The sequence below is a fragment of the Calidris pugnax genome, unplaced genomic scaffold (assembly GCF_001431845.1).
Source record: "Calidris pugnax isolate Ruff unplaced genomic scaffold, ASM143184v1 scaffold256, whole genome shotgun sequence".
Taxonomy (NCBI): Eukaryota; Metazoa; Chordata; class Aves; order Charadriiformes; family Scolopacidae; genus Calidris; species Calidris pugnax.
The window spans coordinates 745563-762934 of NW_015091079.1; the positions used below are offsets into that span (position 1 = coordinate 745563).

Sequence of the window (17372 nt, forward strand, 5' to 3'; positions counted from 1 at the left end):
TTCTGCTTCCCCCCCCCCGCTGCAATGTGCTACTGACATTTTACTGATTTTATTTTTTTTTTAATTATGCATGTTCAAAACTGAGTTACTGTATCAACACCAAAATGCCGCCAGCTGTGGGGTGGAAAACAACTTATTTATTACTAGAAGTGCATGATCTTCATATCTGCTGTGTCTGTAGTAGGATTTCTTGGGTTTAACAGAATAATTCTGCCTCTGTATCATACCAGCCTGACTGATAGCACGTAAAAGTGTAGTTTTATTCACAGTCCTTCAGGCATATGACAATTTATTAACATTGGATACAGGTGCGTGCTGCTGGAGCAGCTCAGCCAGCCCCTGACACCAAATAACAAGTGCCTCTTGGTTTTATTTTGCTCAGTTTGGGCTATATTCATTCCAGCACCTTTTGTGAAGTTCCAGGCTCCTGTACAGCAGGATGTTCTCTAAATAAAACTAATCACACCCTGAAGTAAAGATCAGAAACAGCAGATTTCAACAGGATGCAGTAACAGTAGTTCAGACCAAAAATCAACTCTTAAATATTCTCAGTCAAAAATACTTTTTAAGGTGGTTTAAGGAAGGAAATGCTGAGAACTAAAATATAGAAAAAAGTATGTCAGAACTTCAGAAATTGTAAGGAGGGTTCATCTCGTTCAGCTGGGACACAGAGGATGTTTCCTAGTGAGCTTGAGAGAAGTAGAATTTGGATTTCTTTGCTTGGTCCATGGTGTCTCTTCCTTTCCACGGGAGCTCCTCAGTGCTTGTAGGTGTCTGCTGCATCTGTGGGATGCTCTGCCCTTCCTTCATCCTGGTTTGTCCAGGATATTCTACCCGTGAAGAGGAGCTTATACTGTGCTAACTAGTTTGTGAGAGTAAGTCAGGAGAGTGCAAGTCAGTAGGTCAGTAAGCTCTGAGGGAGTGAAGACAACAGCACCTGTTGTTTGGAGTAGGATTTATGGTGAAGGTACCCTTTTGGGTGCAGTGAGGAGACCACAGGGCTGAACGAACCCATCAGCAGCTGAGAGAAAATGTTTAATCAACAACTTCTGCACAAAATATCCCATCTCCTCCCTTATTTTTAATCACCGGGCTCAAGTGATTTTAGCAGATCATAGAATCATAGAAGGGTTTGGGTTGGAAGGGACCTCAAAGATCATCCAGTTCCAACCCCCCTGCCCTGGGCAGGGACACCTCCCACCAGACCAGGTTGCTCAAGGCCCCATCCAGCCTGGCCTTGAACCCCTCCAGGGATGGGGCAGCCACAACTTCCCTGGGCAACCTGTTCCAGTGTCTCACCACCCTCAGAGTAACAAATTTCTTCCTGAGATCTAATCTGAATCTTTTTGCTTCCAATTTAAAACCATTTCCCCTTGTCCTATCATTACCCTTCCTGGCAAAGAGTCCCTCCCCAGCTCTTCTATAGGCACCTTCAGGTATTGAAAGGCCACTATAAGGTCTCCCTGGAGCCTTCTCTTCTCCAGGCTGAACAATCCCAGCTCCCTCAGCCTGTCTTCATAGGAGAGGTGCTCCATCCCTCTGAGCATCTTCGTGGCCCTCCAGATCCTACAAACGTGGTGATTGATTTAAAACCTGTCGGATGAAGCACCACCATACGTGGCAGTTAAATGATGGTTTTTCTGGGCTGTTCTTGCATCCTGCTGGTGCCTCCTCTCCCCGCTCCAGAGCCGTGGGATGGAGCAGCCCCCGGTGCCCCTTGGCGTTAGGGGTAGGTCCAGAACCACAGCGTGTGTTCCCTTCCAGCTGCCAGCATGTGTCTGTCAGCTTTGACTGCGCTGGTGGTAACTGGGAGTCATTGTTTTGGGTTGGAAACCACGGCAACGGGAAGCGGTAAGTCATCTCCAGTTGCCACAACGTGATTGCTCTGAATATAGCCTTTATGAGGTGTATTTTTATACCCCATATGAGAGCGTGCTCAGCCAAGGGCCTGATCCACGAGGATCAGCAGTGCCTAAAGACAGAGAGAAAAGATGTAAAGCTCACTTGGATGCACCCCTCAGGCTGCATAGTCCCACGGGAGGCAGGACTGCACCTCATCCTGCCCTCTGTCCTTCACCCACCGTGCCCTTAAGGGACAGATTCTGCCTGGAGCAAGGGGTTTTTTTTAGAAATCCTATGGCCATTATTGGCAAAGAGATCAGGTCAAAGTATGAAATTTCAGCGCTGAAAAACTTAAATACCACAAGCAAGCTGATACAATCGACTTTAGCTCTGAGTAGCTTTAGAAAAATGAATTAAATTCCTCTTTGGGCAGCTCAGCTGCTTCTTGGTTCTCCTGCCAACTCTTACAGCTTCGCAGTCTTTCTCCTTCCCTCTTCTTTTTCTTTCTCTCCATCTCTTCTCCAATTTTGTGACAGTCCCATGTTACCAAGAAGGGAAATGACTTTCCAAGGGAGGAACTTTTCAGAAGACTTCAATGAGACGTGAACTCTCAGGATTCCTTCCCTCGCTCTTAATGCACTTGGCTTCTCTCAGCTCCTCCTCTTCTAACTGGGACATCCCCCTCTGGGCAGCGGGGTGAAGGAAAGGCCAGAGGAATGGCTGGAGGGCTGTGTTGGGTGGAGAGGATGCTGCTGAAGCTTGGCTGGCACTTGGCATTTGGGAAACTGCTGCTGGTGCATCCTTTTCGAAATGCATCATGTTTAATCAGTGCAGGTTGCAAAGGCACTTTTTTCTGGACATCTTTCAGCAGCACTGATCCTTAGCATTCCTTCTTCCTCAGGAAAACTGAAATGGTTCTTGTACCTGGCCCTGTAGGTGAGCTCCTTCCTCTGATTCCAGCAGGTCCAGGAGCCAGAGGTGCGATCGGGACCACCATGTCTTACCGTCACCTCTAGACCCACTTGGGGGTCTAAAGCAGGTCTAGACCCACCTTAGATCCACTAATCCATTAATTTCTCCCATTTCTTTTTAAAACTCGTGTATACTTTTGGTCTCTACTGCATTTTCTGGCAATAAATTTATTTATGTATTATGCAGAAAAATACTTGCACTTCTTTTTAACCCTCCATCTGGTAATTTCCCTCCAAGCTGCATAAATTCTTTGCTCTGTGGAATATGTGCTAGTCATTTCCAGCTTGCTTTCTTTTCATTACTTATGGCTCTTTGGCTCCTCACAGGCCTAAATGGATTTTACATGGAGGGATCGTGTGGTCTTTGGTTTATAACCTTTTGTCTTGGGGTCAGCTCACTGACAGATCGAGTTCAAAAACCTTCCTTAAGTTAACGAGGAGGCTCCAGCAGCACAGAATCTGTGCTCAACTTGTTTTTCTCCTGTTCAACCATCAGCCCCATCATGTAGCCCATGGGCACAGCCCCGGGGCTGGCAAAGGAGAGTGCCTGTCCCAAAGCCAGCAGCTCCTTTCACTCACAGGCCTAAATGGATTTTACATGGAGGGATCGTGTGGTCTTTGGTTTATAACCTTTTGTCTTGGGGTCAGCTCACTGACAGATCGAGTTCAAAAACCTTCCTTAAGTTAACGAGGAGGCTCCAGCAGCACAGAATCTGTGCTCAACTTGTTTTTCTCCTGTTCAACCATCAGCCCCATCATGTAGCCCATGGGCACAGCCCCGGGGCTGGCAAAGGAGAGTGCCTGTCCCAAAGCCAGCAGCTCCTTTCACTGACACTTGGGCACTCAGATGCCAGTGACACCATCTGCTCAGTCCAACGTCTCCTTATCTCTCAGCAACGTCAGCTTTAATCCGTGGTTTAATGATCTGGGAGGAAAAGTGCTCACACTGTTACGACTCCGTTGTTCCGTGTGCCCTAAGACTCACATAACTGGTAGTATTTATGGTGCTGTGTAAACTTGTGTAGGAGATGAGTGAGTTGGGGAGGAGAAAAGTCAACTTCATTAAGTAGAACAGCAGAAAGGAAGTTCCAGAGCCTACAGTACTGTAGGGAATAGAAAAGATTTTGCAATTATGCAGCGTTTCTCTTTAGTTGTTCTTTAACGATGACACGGCTCGGCTGTAAAACGTGTCTGAGAGGTGGTTTTATTGAGTTTGCACTTTGGATGGGAGCGTGGCTGTAAATCATGCCCAGCGTGCTGGAAACCTGACTGCTGTGCTTCTGTTCTGTCCCTGCTTTTCTTACTCACAGGATATCGATAACGAGAGTGACAGCTGACATCTCTCTGGCCAAGAGGTCGGTTCTCAATAACCCCAGCAAGAGGGCAATAATTGAGCGGTCGAACACAAGGTCCAGTTTAGGTAAGACAGCAGCACCTTCTGAGCATATTTGTGTACTGGAGGGAAGGGACGAGATTTCAGCCTTGAAGAACATCATCACTTCTGCTGGTTTAAACGTGTCTGCAGCATTTTCATGTATAATTCTGAATTTCACAAGGGGAGACAAGTGTTACCTGACTGAGGAGCGGCAGCAGCACACAATGTGCTGTGCTAGCCTCACATTAAGCAATTACTTTGTTAGAGCAAGCAGTATTTTAGTTATTATTTGAAAAAAAAATGAGCTGGGGGCTTGTAGGCAGAATATGGGTTCAGTGCTGATTCCTTCCAAGGTGAGTTGGCTTCACAGCTCCCTCTTCTCAGCCCCATGCTTGGAATTCCACATCCCAAGCTGCTGGAGAGGTTTCCCCTTGCCCAGCCGAGAAGGAAACATGTTCTTACTCCTGACCCTGGCACTGATTTATGTATTTTACACTGAACAGCTACAGCTTAATTTTCCTGCCAAGCCCTGAGAGCAGAGGCTGGGGTCTGGATCTTCCCAGATCTGGGGTCTGGATCTTCCCCCTCTCTCCTCACAGTGACACGGCTGCAGGGTTGCCCTGCCCTAGTGAATTTTCAGTTCTTTCCCAAGAAATTTGTGTGCAGTAGATACATGCAGGTGACCTGGTCTCTGGACACCATCCCAGGAGGTAGAAGGAGTTGGTTTTCAGCCTTCTCAGGAAGAAAAGGCTCTTCAACCCAGTTCTCTGACATCCTGAGTGGCTCAACTAGAGGTAGAGGTCGCAGGAGGCTTCACTTGTAGCTGATGTTCTAGTAGAGGAGAGGAGGAACCCCAAAATTCAATGCTGCAGGGCTGAGTGCTAAATCTTTTGGTGGCTGTGCATGTACGTTGCTCTGTGGAGCAGCTGTTGGGCAAATGAAATGCATGTGAGTTGCTGACATACGGCTCTTTTGTACTTTGGTGTAACTTAGAGGCTTCAGTTTGCACTGGGTTTATCTGTTTAAAATTCATCACGTGCCTGCGCGTGATTAAGAAGGATCAGAACAATGAATATCAGAAATACAATTTACATGGAAATAAATGTCTCCTTTTTCTAGAGACAAAAGTGCTTTGGTGTGAACGTTGCCATTAGTGTCGTCTTAAATAACACCCTGCCAATTATTTATCATAAACAAGTTTGTGTGGTTATAGAATTAGGAGGCCACAGTTCTGCTTTCCCCACAGACTCTTGTTTAGGTTAAATCAGAATTACAATCTGAGAACAAAAAAGTTCTAAGGAATATCAATACCTCACTTGTTGCCTGAAATAAAAAACCACTCCTAAGTTATTTTGCAGATTTGGAAAGTGTGCTTAAGTCTATTTTGTGTTAATAGAAACATGAGTATAATCCAGTGTTGAAATATGCTGATATTATCAATTAACATAGTACATATGTGTTTTCAGACAACAGAATTATCTCCAAGGTGATATTTATTTTTAAAATTGCCTTGAATAATAGGTTATTTTAAGGAAGTTACACTAATTCACATACGGAGTTCATACACTGAATGCATACACTCCATGAAAATAAATAAGCAATGATATTTTTGTCTAATTAATGCTGGGTTTGAGTGGCTTCACCTGTTTTATTTTCCTTTACTAGCTGAAGTACAGAGTGAAATTGAAAGAATCTTTGAGCTGGCGAGGTCCTTACAGCTGGTTGTCCTGGACGCGGACACTATCAATCACCCTGCACAACTAATCAAGACATCCTTAGCTCCAATTATCGTCCACGTTAAAGTGTCTTCTCCAAAGGTGATGTATCTCACCCTTCAAACACGTGCATTTGAGAGGGACCTGGTGGGCAGGTGGGAGTGAGCAGGGCAGTATCTGCTCCTGGAGAAATTTAGAGTGAGGTGAAGAGGAAAAAAGTGAAATGTTTAGATTTTAGAATGTCTGATGGAATTTCTGTTTTTCTGCCCTACACCTTACCCTGGCCTTCGGCTGAGCCTTAGACGAGGCACCCACCAGTTCAGGAGACAAAAAAATTCCTGAGGAACAAATTCTTTCTGTAGAAAAGAAGTAGCTGTAGTTGAGGGTTGTCTCTCTGCAAGCCCTAACCTTGGGCTGCCCTTCAGAGAAGACCCTTTGCCCACATCCCAGCTAGTCAGTGATGGTTGTCTATCTGTCTTCCTGAGGAACAAATTATTTCTGTAGAAAAGTAGCCGTAGTTGAGGGTTGTCTCTCTGCAAGCCCTAACCTTGGGCTGCCCTTCAGAGAAGACCCTTTGCCCACATCCCAGCTAGTCAGTGATGGTTGTCTATCTGTGCCTTCTGCCTGGGCCATGCTGATACACCATCCACAGTTGGGTCTGGGCCACTGTGGCCAGGCTGCTGGCCAGCTCTTGCCATGGAGCATGAGTGTGACTATTGATCAGGAGAGCAGCATGAATCCCACCACCACCTGGCTGTTAGTGCAGAAGAGGGGCTGGAGTGACAATGGAGACTCTGCATCTCAGGGACTCAGCACAGCGATAGTGGAATGGTGCCCAACACTTGCTGGAGTGACCACCATGGCACATCAGAGGTGTCTGCAGAGAGCCATGCACCAGTTCGTGACCAGCAAGTGATGGGGGAGGTTCTGCTGGACCCGCTACTGGGGGGTAAAAGGAAGAACTGGACAGAGTTGTGAAGGTGCAGGACAGCCTTGGCTGGAACAACCACGAGATGGTGGAATTTAAGATCCTGGAAGAAGCAAGCAGAACAAATAACAGAATTGCAGACCTGCTTTCTAGAACTTGCTACTTCTGGGGTAAAAGGAAGAACTGGACAGAGTTGTGAAGGTGCAGGACAGCCTTGGCTGGAACAACCACGAGATGGTGGAATTTAAGATCCTGGAAGAAGCAAGCAGAACAAATAACAGAATTGCAGACCTGCTTTCTAGAACTGGCTTGTTCAGGGACCTGTTCTGCTGGATCCCATAAAAGACTCTCTTGGATAACAAAGAAGCTCAGGAGAGCTCTGTGATCTTCATGGACAGCTTCCTCCAAGCACAAGGAGGATCTGTTCCTACGTGGAATTGGGCAGGAGAGCAGCGTGGATGAACAGGAAGCAGCCTGAGCTCAAATGCAAAAAGGAGACACGCAGAAGATGGATGTGGAGATGGGCATCCCAGGAGGAGTTCACCCTGGGGGCAAGTTAAGAAAGCCAGAGTTGAGCTGGAGCTAGAACTAGCAAGAGGCCTTAAGGGTAACAAAAAAGGCTTCCGTAAGAACGTGGCAAGTAGAAGGAAAGCTAAGGAAAGTGTGGGCCCAGTGGAGTGTGTGGCAGGAACCCACAGTAGCAGAAGGTTGATCTGGAGACCACCTGACAACCAGACATACACAAGACCAAGGGCCCAGATGGGATTCCTCTGAAGGAGCAGTCTGATGCCACGGCAGAGCTGTTCTCCATTACCTCTTAAAGCTCACAGTGAGCTGGGAAGGTTCCTCATAACTGGGAAAAGGCTGATGTCACATCGATTCTTAAGAAGGGTAAAAAGGGGGATCTGGAGAACTACAGGCCAGTCAGTCTCACCTGAGTCCCTGGGAAGGTTTTGGAGCAAATCCTCTGGGAAGCTGTTCCCCAGCCACATGTGGGACAAGAAGGGGATTGGGAGCCACCAGAAGGGCTTTATCAGAAGGGATTTACCAACAGCAAATCCCACCTGACCAACCTTTTGTCATGAGAGTGTGACCCCAGTGGACAAAGGAGGAGCAGTGGCTGCTGTTAGCCTTTATTTTAGCAAGGCTTTGGTGTGGTCTTCTTGTGGTATCCTGATGGGCAAGCTGGTGAGAGACAATCTGGATAATGAGAGAGATGGAAGAGGTACAAAGTCCAGCTGGCAACTAGTTACCAGTGGTGTCACTCAGGGCTCTGTGATGGGGCCAGCATTTTAGTTAATGACCTTTCTTGATGTACAGAGGTGGTGGGATCACCTTGGAAATGTTCAGAACTCAGCAGGACCAGGACCGGAGTGATCTGATCCAACTTAGCTGGGCCTTAACTGGGAGCGAGGGCCTGGCACAGAGACCTCTAGAGGTCCTTCCAGCTCCAAACTGGCCTTAACTGGGAGCGAGGGCCTGGCACAGAGACCTCTAGAGGTCCTTCCAGCTTCAACAATGCTGTTGTTCTATCATTCTGTCATTTTCTTTGCAAGTTTACGGAGAAATAACTTAGGATTCCTAACTTTTCCGCCCCTTAAATTCTAGTAATGAGCACAGCGGAAGGAAAAAAAAAAGAAATGAAAAAGTGATCTGAACTGTGTGTGCAAAATACCTTCTGTGCCCAAAATGCACCTCAGAACAGCTGGAACTACAGAGTCATGGCTCCACAACATAACGTGCTGCTGCTGTTGTGCCACAGTCCATCCTGCAATCCTGTATGATTCTATATGAGCACAGCGGAAGGAAAAAAAAAAGAAATGAAAAAGTGATCTGAACTGTGTGTGCAAAATACCTTCTGTGCCCAAAATGCACCTCAGAACAGCTGGAACTACAGCGTCATGGCTACACAACGTAACGTGCTGCTGCTGTTGTGCCACAGTCCATCCTGCAATCCTGTATGATTCTATGTAGCTGTGATTGTTATGGTGCTGTAGAAGATGATGTTTGTCAAAAATAAGCTACTGCTTCGAGCAGAGTAAAGCAAAACCACCATTCCCACTGCCTTTGGAGTATTTGCGAGGGGTCAAACATGATGCAGAGGGAAACGTGCCCAGCTTTGGGGGAGGTTATCACAAAGGTTCGTGTTTTTATTCAAGGACAGCATTTTATCCACTGTATTAAACATGTCTCACATGTTTACACCTCGAGTAATGTAGCTGTGATTGTTATGGTGCTGTAGAAGATGATGTTTGTCAAAAATAAGCTACTGCTTCGAGCAGAGTAAAGCAAAACCACCATTCCCACTGCCTTTGGAGTATTTGTGAGGGGTCAAACGTGATGCAGAGGGAAACGTGCCCAGCTTTGGGGGAGGTTATCACAAAGGTTCGTGTTTTTATTCAAGGACAGCATTTTATCCACTGTATTAAACATGTCTCACATGTTTACACCTCGAGTATTGTGTCCAGTTCTGGGCACCTCAATACAAGAGAGATATCGAGGTGCTGGAGCGAGTGCAGAGGAGGGCAACGAAACTAGTGAAGGGCCTGGAAGACAAATCATATGAAGAGCGGCTGAAGGAGCTGGGGCTGTTTAGTATGAGGAAGAGGAGGCTGAGGGGAGACCTCATCACTCTCTACAACTACTTGAAAGGACACTGTAGAGAGGTTGGTGCTGGTCTCTTCTCACAGGTAATTAACAATAGAACGAGAGGGAACGGCTTCAAGCTCCAACAGGGTAGGTTTAGATTGAACATTAGGAAGGAATTCTTCACAAAGAGAGTGGTCGGGCATTGGAACAGGCTGCCCAGGGAGGTGGTGGAGTCACCATCCCTGGCTGTGTTTAAGGGCCGTTTAGATGCAGTGCTGAGGGACATGGTGTAGGGGAGGACTTTGTAGAGTAGGGGAGATGGTTGGACTCGATGATCCCAAGGGTCTCTTCCAACCTCAATGATTCTATGATTCTATGAAACATAACTGAGAGTTTCTGAACCTGGTGGATCCTCCAAGGGGGTGTCAGGCTGAGCTTTACCGAGAGACGCCATTCTTAAACTCACATTTTTCCTCTTCTCCTCTGGCAGGTTTTGCAGCGACTGATCAAATCCAGAGGGAAGTCCCAGAGTAAACACCTGAACGTTCAGCTGGTGGCAGCTGATAAACTTGCCCAGTGTCCACCCGTAAGTACGGCAGAAGGGTGACAGAGCTTGTGACACGTGGAGTTTGACAGGTTTCTGCTGCGCTGACTGTAGCCGAGCTCCTGGGTTACCACGTCACCTTATGGCCACTGAGGCCAGGCAGCTCCAACCCTCGACCGGCTTTTATTGCCCAGAAACAAGTGGTTTGATACTTTCATCCTGATTATCTCCCGAGCTGGGTTTAGGACGGTCTTTGCCAAGGTGACAGGTCACAAATGACGTGTGTGGTAAAACTCGTGGACTAGCACCTGAGCGAATTACATCAGGAGTGAAGCAGGGCTGTCTTAAGGACCCCAAAGGGCCAAAGTCTGGGGCTCGTGGCACAGCAGCGGGTCATCCCGGGGGAGCACGGTCACTGCTCACCCACTGTTTTATCAGAGACGTTAATTACTCACCTTGAATCACCTGCTGCCCAAGGGGCAGAGCTCCAGGAGAGCTGACGAGGCAGGCAGCGCTGTGCGGAAAAGCTCCACGGGTGTTTGGAGAGCAAACTTGCTTTTAGTTTTGAAAACCACACCTGATTTCCGTGAAAGAGAGAGCCGCTCAGTAAAAACAAACTGGGATGAGGACTTTGGTCCTCGTTGGTCCGGTGACATCGCTCTGGAAGTGCTGTTCCTACCGGGGCAATGATCAGACAGTCCACTACAGCTTGCCCTATTGCCTGTTCTTTCTCATGCCAAACAACTGCCAGGAGAAATCAGATTGATTCAGAAAAATGGTCTGGTGGGAGGTGTCCCTGCCCAGGGCAGGGGGTTACAACAGGATGGGCTTTAAGGTCCCTTCCAACCCCAACCATTCCATGATCCTATGGAATTCAGAATAGACACCGGGAAGGTTTCCACGGTCTCTACTCTCTGACTTAGAATAGGCAAAGTGCTGACTAAAGAAGTGTCTTGGAAGAATCCAGGAACAAATCTGGGAGTTGGGATCAGCAGAACGAATGCCTGACCCTCGTGGTCAGATAATGCTGCTAGAAGACTTTGCCTTCTGTTCCACAGACTTACAAGAGATTGCCTTCATTTCACATGGCTTTTTTTCCCTATTCGAATGAAAGGAACAAAGTTCAAGAAGCTTTTGCTCTGGAGTAACGATCCACAAGGATTTATTTCTATAAAACTTGGGGTTTGTTTGCTTCTTAAGATAGCAAACTTCACAGCCTCCTCCTCTCTTGTCCCCGTTGGCCATAAAAAATGATAATTCAGGTATTTCTGGGCACTCCACCTAAATTATAGGGGTAGATGTTGCTTTCTGACTGTTCCCGTTGGTAGGACCTGAGGCTGAGCCACATCTTCTTTAGAGCTTTGGCTCTCACACCCCACAGATGTCCCCGAGCTGCCGTTGGTGGGAGGGGTGGTGCTCCATCTGGGAAATACCCCTCCGAGCTGCTGAAGCTGCCAGCAAGTTCAGGTTGTGTTTACCCAGTAGTTTCAGCCAAATACAAAGTGTGGAGTAATCAATGCGGGTCTGTCAAACTTTGAATTTTGGCAGGATTTGCAGTGTTTTGGTGTATTTTCAGGCCAGATTCACACTGGAATGTTAGAAAATCTGAGCAATCTGATTAGATGTCATGGGATGTTAGAAACTCTGAGCAATCTGATCTAGTTAAAGATGTCCCTGCTTACTGCAGGGGGGTTGGACAGGGTGACCTTTAAAGGTCCCTTCCAACCCAACATATTCTATGATTCTCTGATTCTAAAGCACAGAAAACAGGTAATAGGTTTGACTGAAATCTCTGTCCTCCTTATCTAAAAGTGGAAGGGTTCGAGGATGTGTCCAGAATGGAAGAGATCTGATTCAAATTCCACCTCTGCCTGATACAGAGGAAGAATTTCAATAATCCAGGAGAGTGCTGGTGGTATGTGGGAGGTATATCTTGATTTTGAATCGTAGAATTGCCCAGGCCGGAAGGGACCTCCAAAGGCCATCTAGTCCCACCCCCCCACAGTCAGCAGGGACACCCCCAACTAGACCAGGTTGCCCAGGGCCTCGTTGAGCCTCTCCTTGAATATCTCCAGGGAAGGGGCCTCAACCACCTCCCTGGGCAACCTGTTCCAGTGCTCCACCACCCTCACAGTGAAGAACCCTCTCCTCATCTCCAGTCTAAAGCTGTTCCCCTCCAGCTTGAAGCCATTGCCCCTCGTCCTGTCACTGCAGGCCTTTCTAAACAGGTTCTCCCCAGCCTTCCTGTAGGCCCCCTTCAGGTACTGGAAGGCTGCTATTAGGTCTCCCCGGAGCCTCCTCTTCTCCAGGCTGAACAACCCCAGCTCCCTCAGCCTGTCCTCGTAGCAGAGGTGCTCCATCCCCCTGAGCATCCTTGTGGCCCTCCTCTGGACCCTCTCCATCAGGCCCATGTCCTTCTTATATTGAGAGCTCCAGACCTGCACACAACACTCCAGGTGAGGTCTCACCAGAGCAGAGCAAAGTGGCAGAATCCCCTCTCTGGACCTGCTGGCAACGCTTCTTTTGATGCAGCCCAGGATGGGATTGGCCTTCTGGGCTGCAACTGCCCACTGCCTGCTCATGTCCAGCTTCTCATCCACCAGCACCCCCAAGTCCCTTTCCTCAGGGCTCCTTTTGCCGCTTAAATACACTTTTTTCCGTGCCCACCATGCCCATCGTGCCCCTGAGAGCTCGCTGTTTCCCTGGCGGGTGTGGATTTCCCAGCCACCCTCCTGCTGTCCCTCCTGCTGTCCCTCCTGCTGTCCCTCCTGTCCCCCCAGCCCCACGTGCAGATGTCCAAAGTGGTGGATGGCGACGGCATCTCCCTCCGGCTGGTTGTGTCGCTGCAGAGACCTGTGAGCTTCTGGTTACAGTAACTGTAGATGGCTTTCTCTCATCCTTGTTTTCCACCTCGAGCAGCACTGAAAGATGTTGAAGCCATCTCGAGTTCTTCTGGAGAGCACAGCTGTATCACATTTCTCACATGCCATTTTCTACGGAATTCTTACCTCTTAAAATGCTGATGGAGGATCCCCGTGAGCCACTCAGGTCCCGTTAACCACAACCAAATTGGGCACTTTTCTGTAGTGCAAAATAATTCCTATAAAAGCATATACCATCCCAGCTCTTAAGGGGTGTGAGCCAAGTTAAATGCAGCACCTGCACCCGCTTGAATACGGCTTGTGTTTACACCGAGCTTACACACAGAACAATGTTTGAAAGGTGTGTTTATTTTTCCACCTGCAGAGAGAAGGCTCCGCGCGTTTCACAGCCTTGTTTGCTCTTTGTATAGCGATTTCCTCTTATTCCACTTGGGTTTGCTCACACCAGATGAAGCCAGGTGGGGATGGAAATAAAGAGGGTGCAGGATGCAGGGCTGTCGCTTGTTCCTCGCGTCGTGGCACTTAGACTGTCTGTCCCCAGGATCCTCTAAACTATGGGTTTAGAGGATCCTGTAATTGTGTTTTGTTGCCTGAGACCCCCCCTGGATAAGAAAAATACTTCCAAATTTCAGAGTGTCCGGATTTCAAGCACGTACATACCTGCTCGGAGGCTGCCTCCCTCTCTAGGACCTTCTGCAGGAACCACAAATTGGGTTTGCACCGTTTGATTTCAGGAAAGTTCTTGCTGATTTGGAGCTCTCGAGGGGAGGGGACAGTCTTGGTGAAGTTTAAATTAGAGGACCAATTTAACCAAGTCACAGTGTGCTGCTGGGAGGCTGCTGGCTGGCTTGGGCACTGCGACCTCCTTCATCCCTTGTGCAGCTCCGATTCCTACAGGAGGAGTGTTTGGTTAAAGTGAAGATACTCGGAAACCGTAAAAACCTCAATATTTTATTTTTTTTTCATTTGCTGAGAGCCAGCCTTAAGTAATCAGATGGTGCTGGATGTCTAGACATGTTAAAAATAGCTCTTTTTTTGGCATGTTGAGTCCAGGAACCGCTTTCATTATTAATTCCTTGCTAATCTTTCACGGATGCTGCTCAAGCTGGTGCTTACTCTCCTTCTCCCGAGCCAGGGGGATGCCTCTGGAGTCAGGAATGTTTGATTTTGTGTTGCTGACGAGGGGTAATGGGTATTACCTGGAATATTTCACAGCGATTATACAGGAACCCAAAAGAAATAGCAGAGGAGAGTGGGAACTCATTTTATCTTCTCTTCAGGAAAGAACATGGCTTTCATCTAGATCACTTAAGTATGTATTCCATCACTAGTGTATGGAAGTAAATACTAGTGTATGGAAGTGTTCATGTTATAACTATTTTATACATGTTGAAAGACAATATTGTGGTGCATAAAGCGTGTTCTGAGGAGAACTGGGAAGAAATTGCTTTGCTCCCTGATCCTTACAAACAGGATCTCCTTTAAAGAACCTTTCACTCCAAATACACAGAAATAGAATGCAGAGTTGAGCTCTGAGCTGACCTGTTAAATGCAAGGAATAAAGCCTGAGTGCTCTCTCTGTAATTTATTTTCCCTGTAAAACACTGGAAATTGGGATCCCGTCAGTTTTGCAGCTTTTCCCCGTGAGCTCAGCCCGCGAGGGTCACCCTCACCCTCCTGCTGGGTTTTACAGGCAGCTCTCAGAGAGGTGGCAGCTCCACCACAACCATTAAAAGTTCTTCTTCTCTAAACTCTTATTTAATTTAGATCACTCTCAGAACACAGTGGGGAGCTACACGCCGTCACAGGATGGGGTGGTTTAGGAACGGTGTTACCCCGAGAAGAAGAGGAGTGGAGGCAGCAGGATTTTGTCTCACCTCCGCTTTGCTGCATGTTTCATTATGCCGACGCAGCATCTTATCAGCTGGTCCAGAATCACAGAATCACAGAATCACAGAATCCTGATCCTTACAAACAGGATCTCCTTTAAAGAACCTTTCCCCCCAAATACATAGAAATAGAACGCAGAGTTGAGCTCTGAGCTGAACTGTTAAATGCAAGGAATAAAGCCTGAGTGCTCTCTCTGTAATTTATTTTCCCTGTAAAACACTGGAAATTGGGATCCCGTCAGTTTTGCAGCTTTTCCCCGTGAGCTCAGCCCGCGAGGGTCACCCTCACCCTCCTGCTGGGTTTTACAGGCAGCTCTCAGAGAGGTGGCAGCTCCACCACAACCATTAAAAGTTCTTCTTCTCTAAACTCTTATTTAATTTAGATCACTCTCAGAACACAGTGGGGAGCTACACGCCGTCACAGGATGGGGTGGTTTAGGAACGTTGACTGGAGTATTGGCTGTGTGGTTTTGGAGGTGCAGGAAGATGTTACCACGAGAAGAAGAGGAGTGGAGGCAGCAGGACTGGTGTTCCCATCTCCATCCCTCCGATCACCTCCACTTTGCTGCATGTTTCGTTATGCCGACACAGCATTTTATCAACTGGTCCAGGTTCAAAAGAAGCTTGAGGAACAGTTCCCCGGTTTAGCAGGAGGAGGTTGGAGGGCGCTGGAAGAGTATTTGTTGACCCACCGGCTTGTAAAACCCTGCACAGCTGGGAATGTGCCTTGAGACAGAATTACCTGGCAACCAGCAAACGAGTGCTGTGTCCAGTTTTGGGCCCCCTACCATAAAAAAGACATCGAGGTGCTGGAGCAGGTCCAGAGATGCTGGAAGAGTATTCATTGACCCACTGGCTGGTAAAAACCCCGCACAGCTGGGAATGTGCCTTGAGACAGAATTACCTGGCAACCATGTTACCACGAGAAGAAGAGGAGTGGAGGCAGCAGGACTGGTGTTCCCATCTCCATCCCTCCGATCACCTCCACTTTGCTGCATGTTTCGTTATGCCGACACAGCATTTTATCAACTGGTCCAGGTTCAAAAGAAGCTTGAGGAACAGTTCCCCGGTTTAGCAGGAGGAGGTTGGAGGGCGCTGGAAGAGTATTTGTTGACCCACCGGCTTGTAAAACCCTGCACAGCTGGGAATGTGCCTTGAGACAGAATTACCTGGAGAGTGTCCGGATTTCAAGCACGTACATACCTGCTCGGAGGCTGCCTCCCTCTCTAGGACCTTCTGCAGGAACCACAAATTGGGTTTGCACCGTTTGATTTCAGGAAAGTTCTTGCTGATTTGGAGCTCTCGAGGGGAGGGGACAGTCTTGGTGAAGTTTAAATTAGAGGACCAATTTAACCAAGTCACAGTGTGCTGCTGGGAGGCTGCTGGCTGGCTTGGGCACTGCGACCTCCTCCATCCCTTGTGCAGCTCCGATTCCTACAGGAGGAGTGTTTGGTTAAAGTGAAGATACTCGGAAACCGTAAAAACCTCAATATTTTATTTTTTTTTCATTTGCTGAGAGCCAGCCTTAAGTAATCAGATGGTGCTGGATGTCTAGACATGTTAAAAATAGCTCTTTTTTTGGCATGTTGAGTCCAGGAACCGCTTTCATTATTAATTCCTTGCTAATCTTTCACGGATGCTGCTCAAGCTGGTGCTTACTCTCCTTCTCCCGAGCCAGGGGGATGCCTCTGGAGTCAGGAATGTTTGATTTTGTGTTGCTGACGAGGGGTAATGGGTATTACCTGGAATATTTCACAGCGATTATACAGGAACCCAAAAGAAATAGCAGAGGAGAGTGGGAACTCATTTTATCTTCTCTTCAGGAAAGAACATGGCTTTCATCTAGATCACTTAAGTATGTATTCCATCACTAGTGTATGGAAGTGCTCGTGTTATAACTATTTTATACATGTAGAAAGAAAATATTGTGGTGCATAAAGCATGTTTTAAGGAGAACTGGGAAGAAATTGCTTTGCTCCATGATCCTTACAAACAGGATCTCCTTTAAAGAACCTTTCACTCCAAATACACAGAAATAGAATGCAGAGTTGAGCTCTGAGCTGACCTGTTAAATGCAAGGAATAAAGCCTGAGTGCTCTCTCTGTAATTTATTTTCCCTGTAAAACACTGGAAATTGGGATCCCACCAGTTTTGCAGCCTTTCCCCATGAGCTCAGCCCGCGAGGCTCACCCTCACCAGCCCTGCTGGGTTTTACAGAGAGCTCTCAGAGAGGTGGCAGCTCCACCACAACTGTTAAAAGTTCTTCTTCTCTAAACTCTTATTTAATTGAGATCACTCTCAGAACACGATGGGGAGCTACCACGGGGTGGTTTAGGAACGTTGACTGGAGTATTGGCTGTGTGGTTTTGGAGGTGCAGGAAGGTGTTACCACGAGAAGAAGAGGAGTGGAGGCAGCAGGACTGGTGTTCCCATCTCCATCCCTCCGATCACCTCCACTTTGCTGCATGTTTCGTTATGCCGACACAGCATTTTATCAACTGGTCCAGGTTCAAAAGAAGCTTGAGGAACAGTTCCCCGGTTTAGCAGGAGGAGGTTGGAGGGCGCTGGAAGAGTATTTGTTGACCCACCGGCTTGTAAAACCCTGCACAGCTGGGAATGTGCCTTGAGACAGAATTA

General features: G+C 47.6%; 1 protein-coding gene across 1 annotated transcript in view; it reads left to right on the top strand.

Annotated features, from left to right (window-relative positions):
• CACNB4 (calcium channel, voltage-dependent, beta 4 subunit) overlaps positions 1-17372 on the top strand; it is a 144157-nt gene that overhangs the window by 116349 nt on the left and 10436 nt on the right. The window contains exons 11-12 of the mRNA XM_014957343.1: positions 5854-6005; positions 9911-10006. Coding sequence (XP_014812829.1) covers positions 5854-6005; positions 9911-10006 — 248 coding nt within the window. The remainder of the gene's footprint in view (positions 1-5853; positions 6006-9910; positions 10007-17372) is intronic.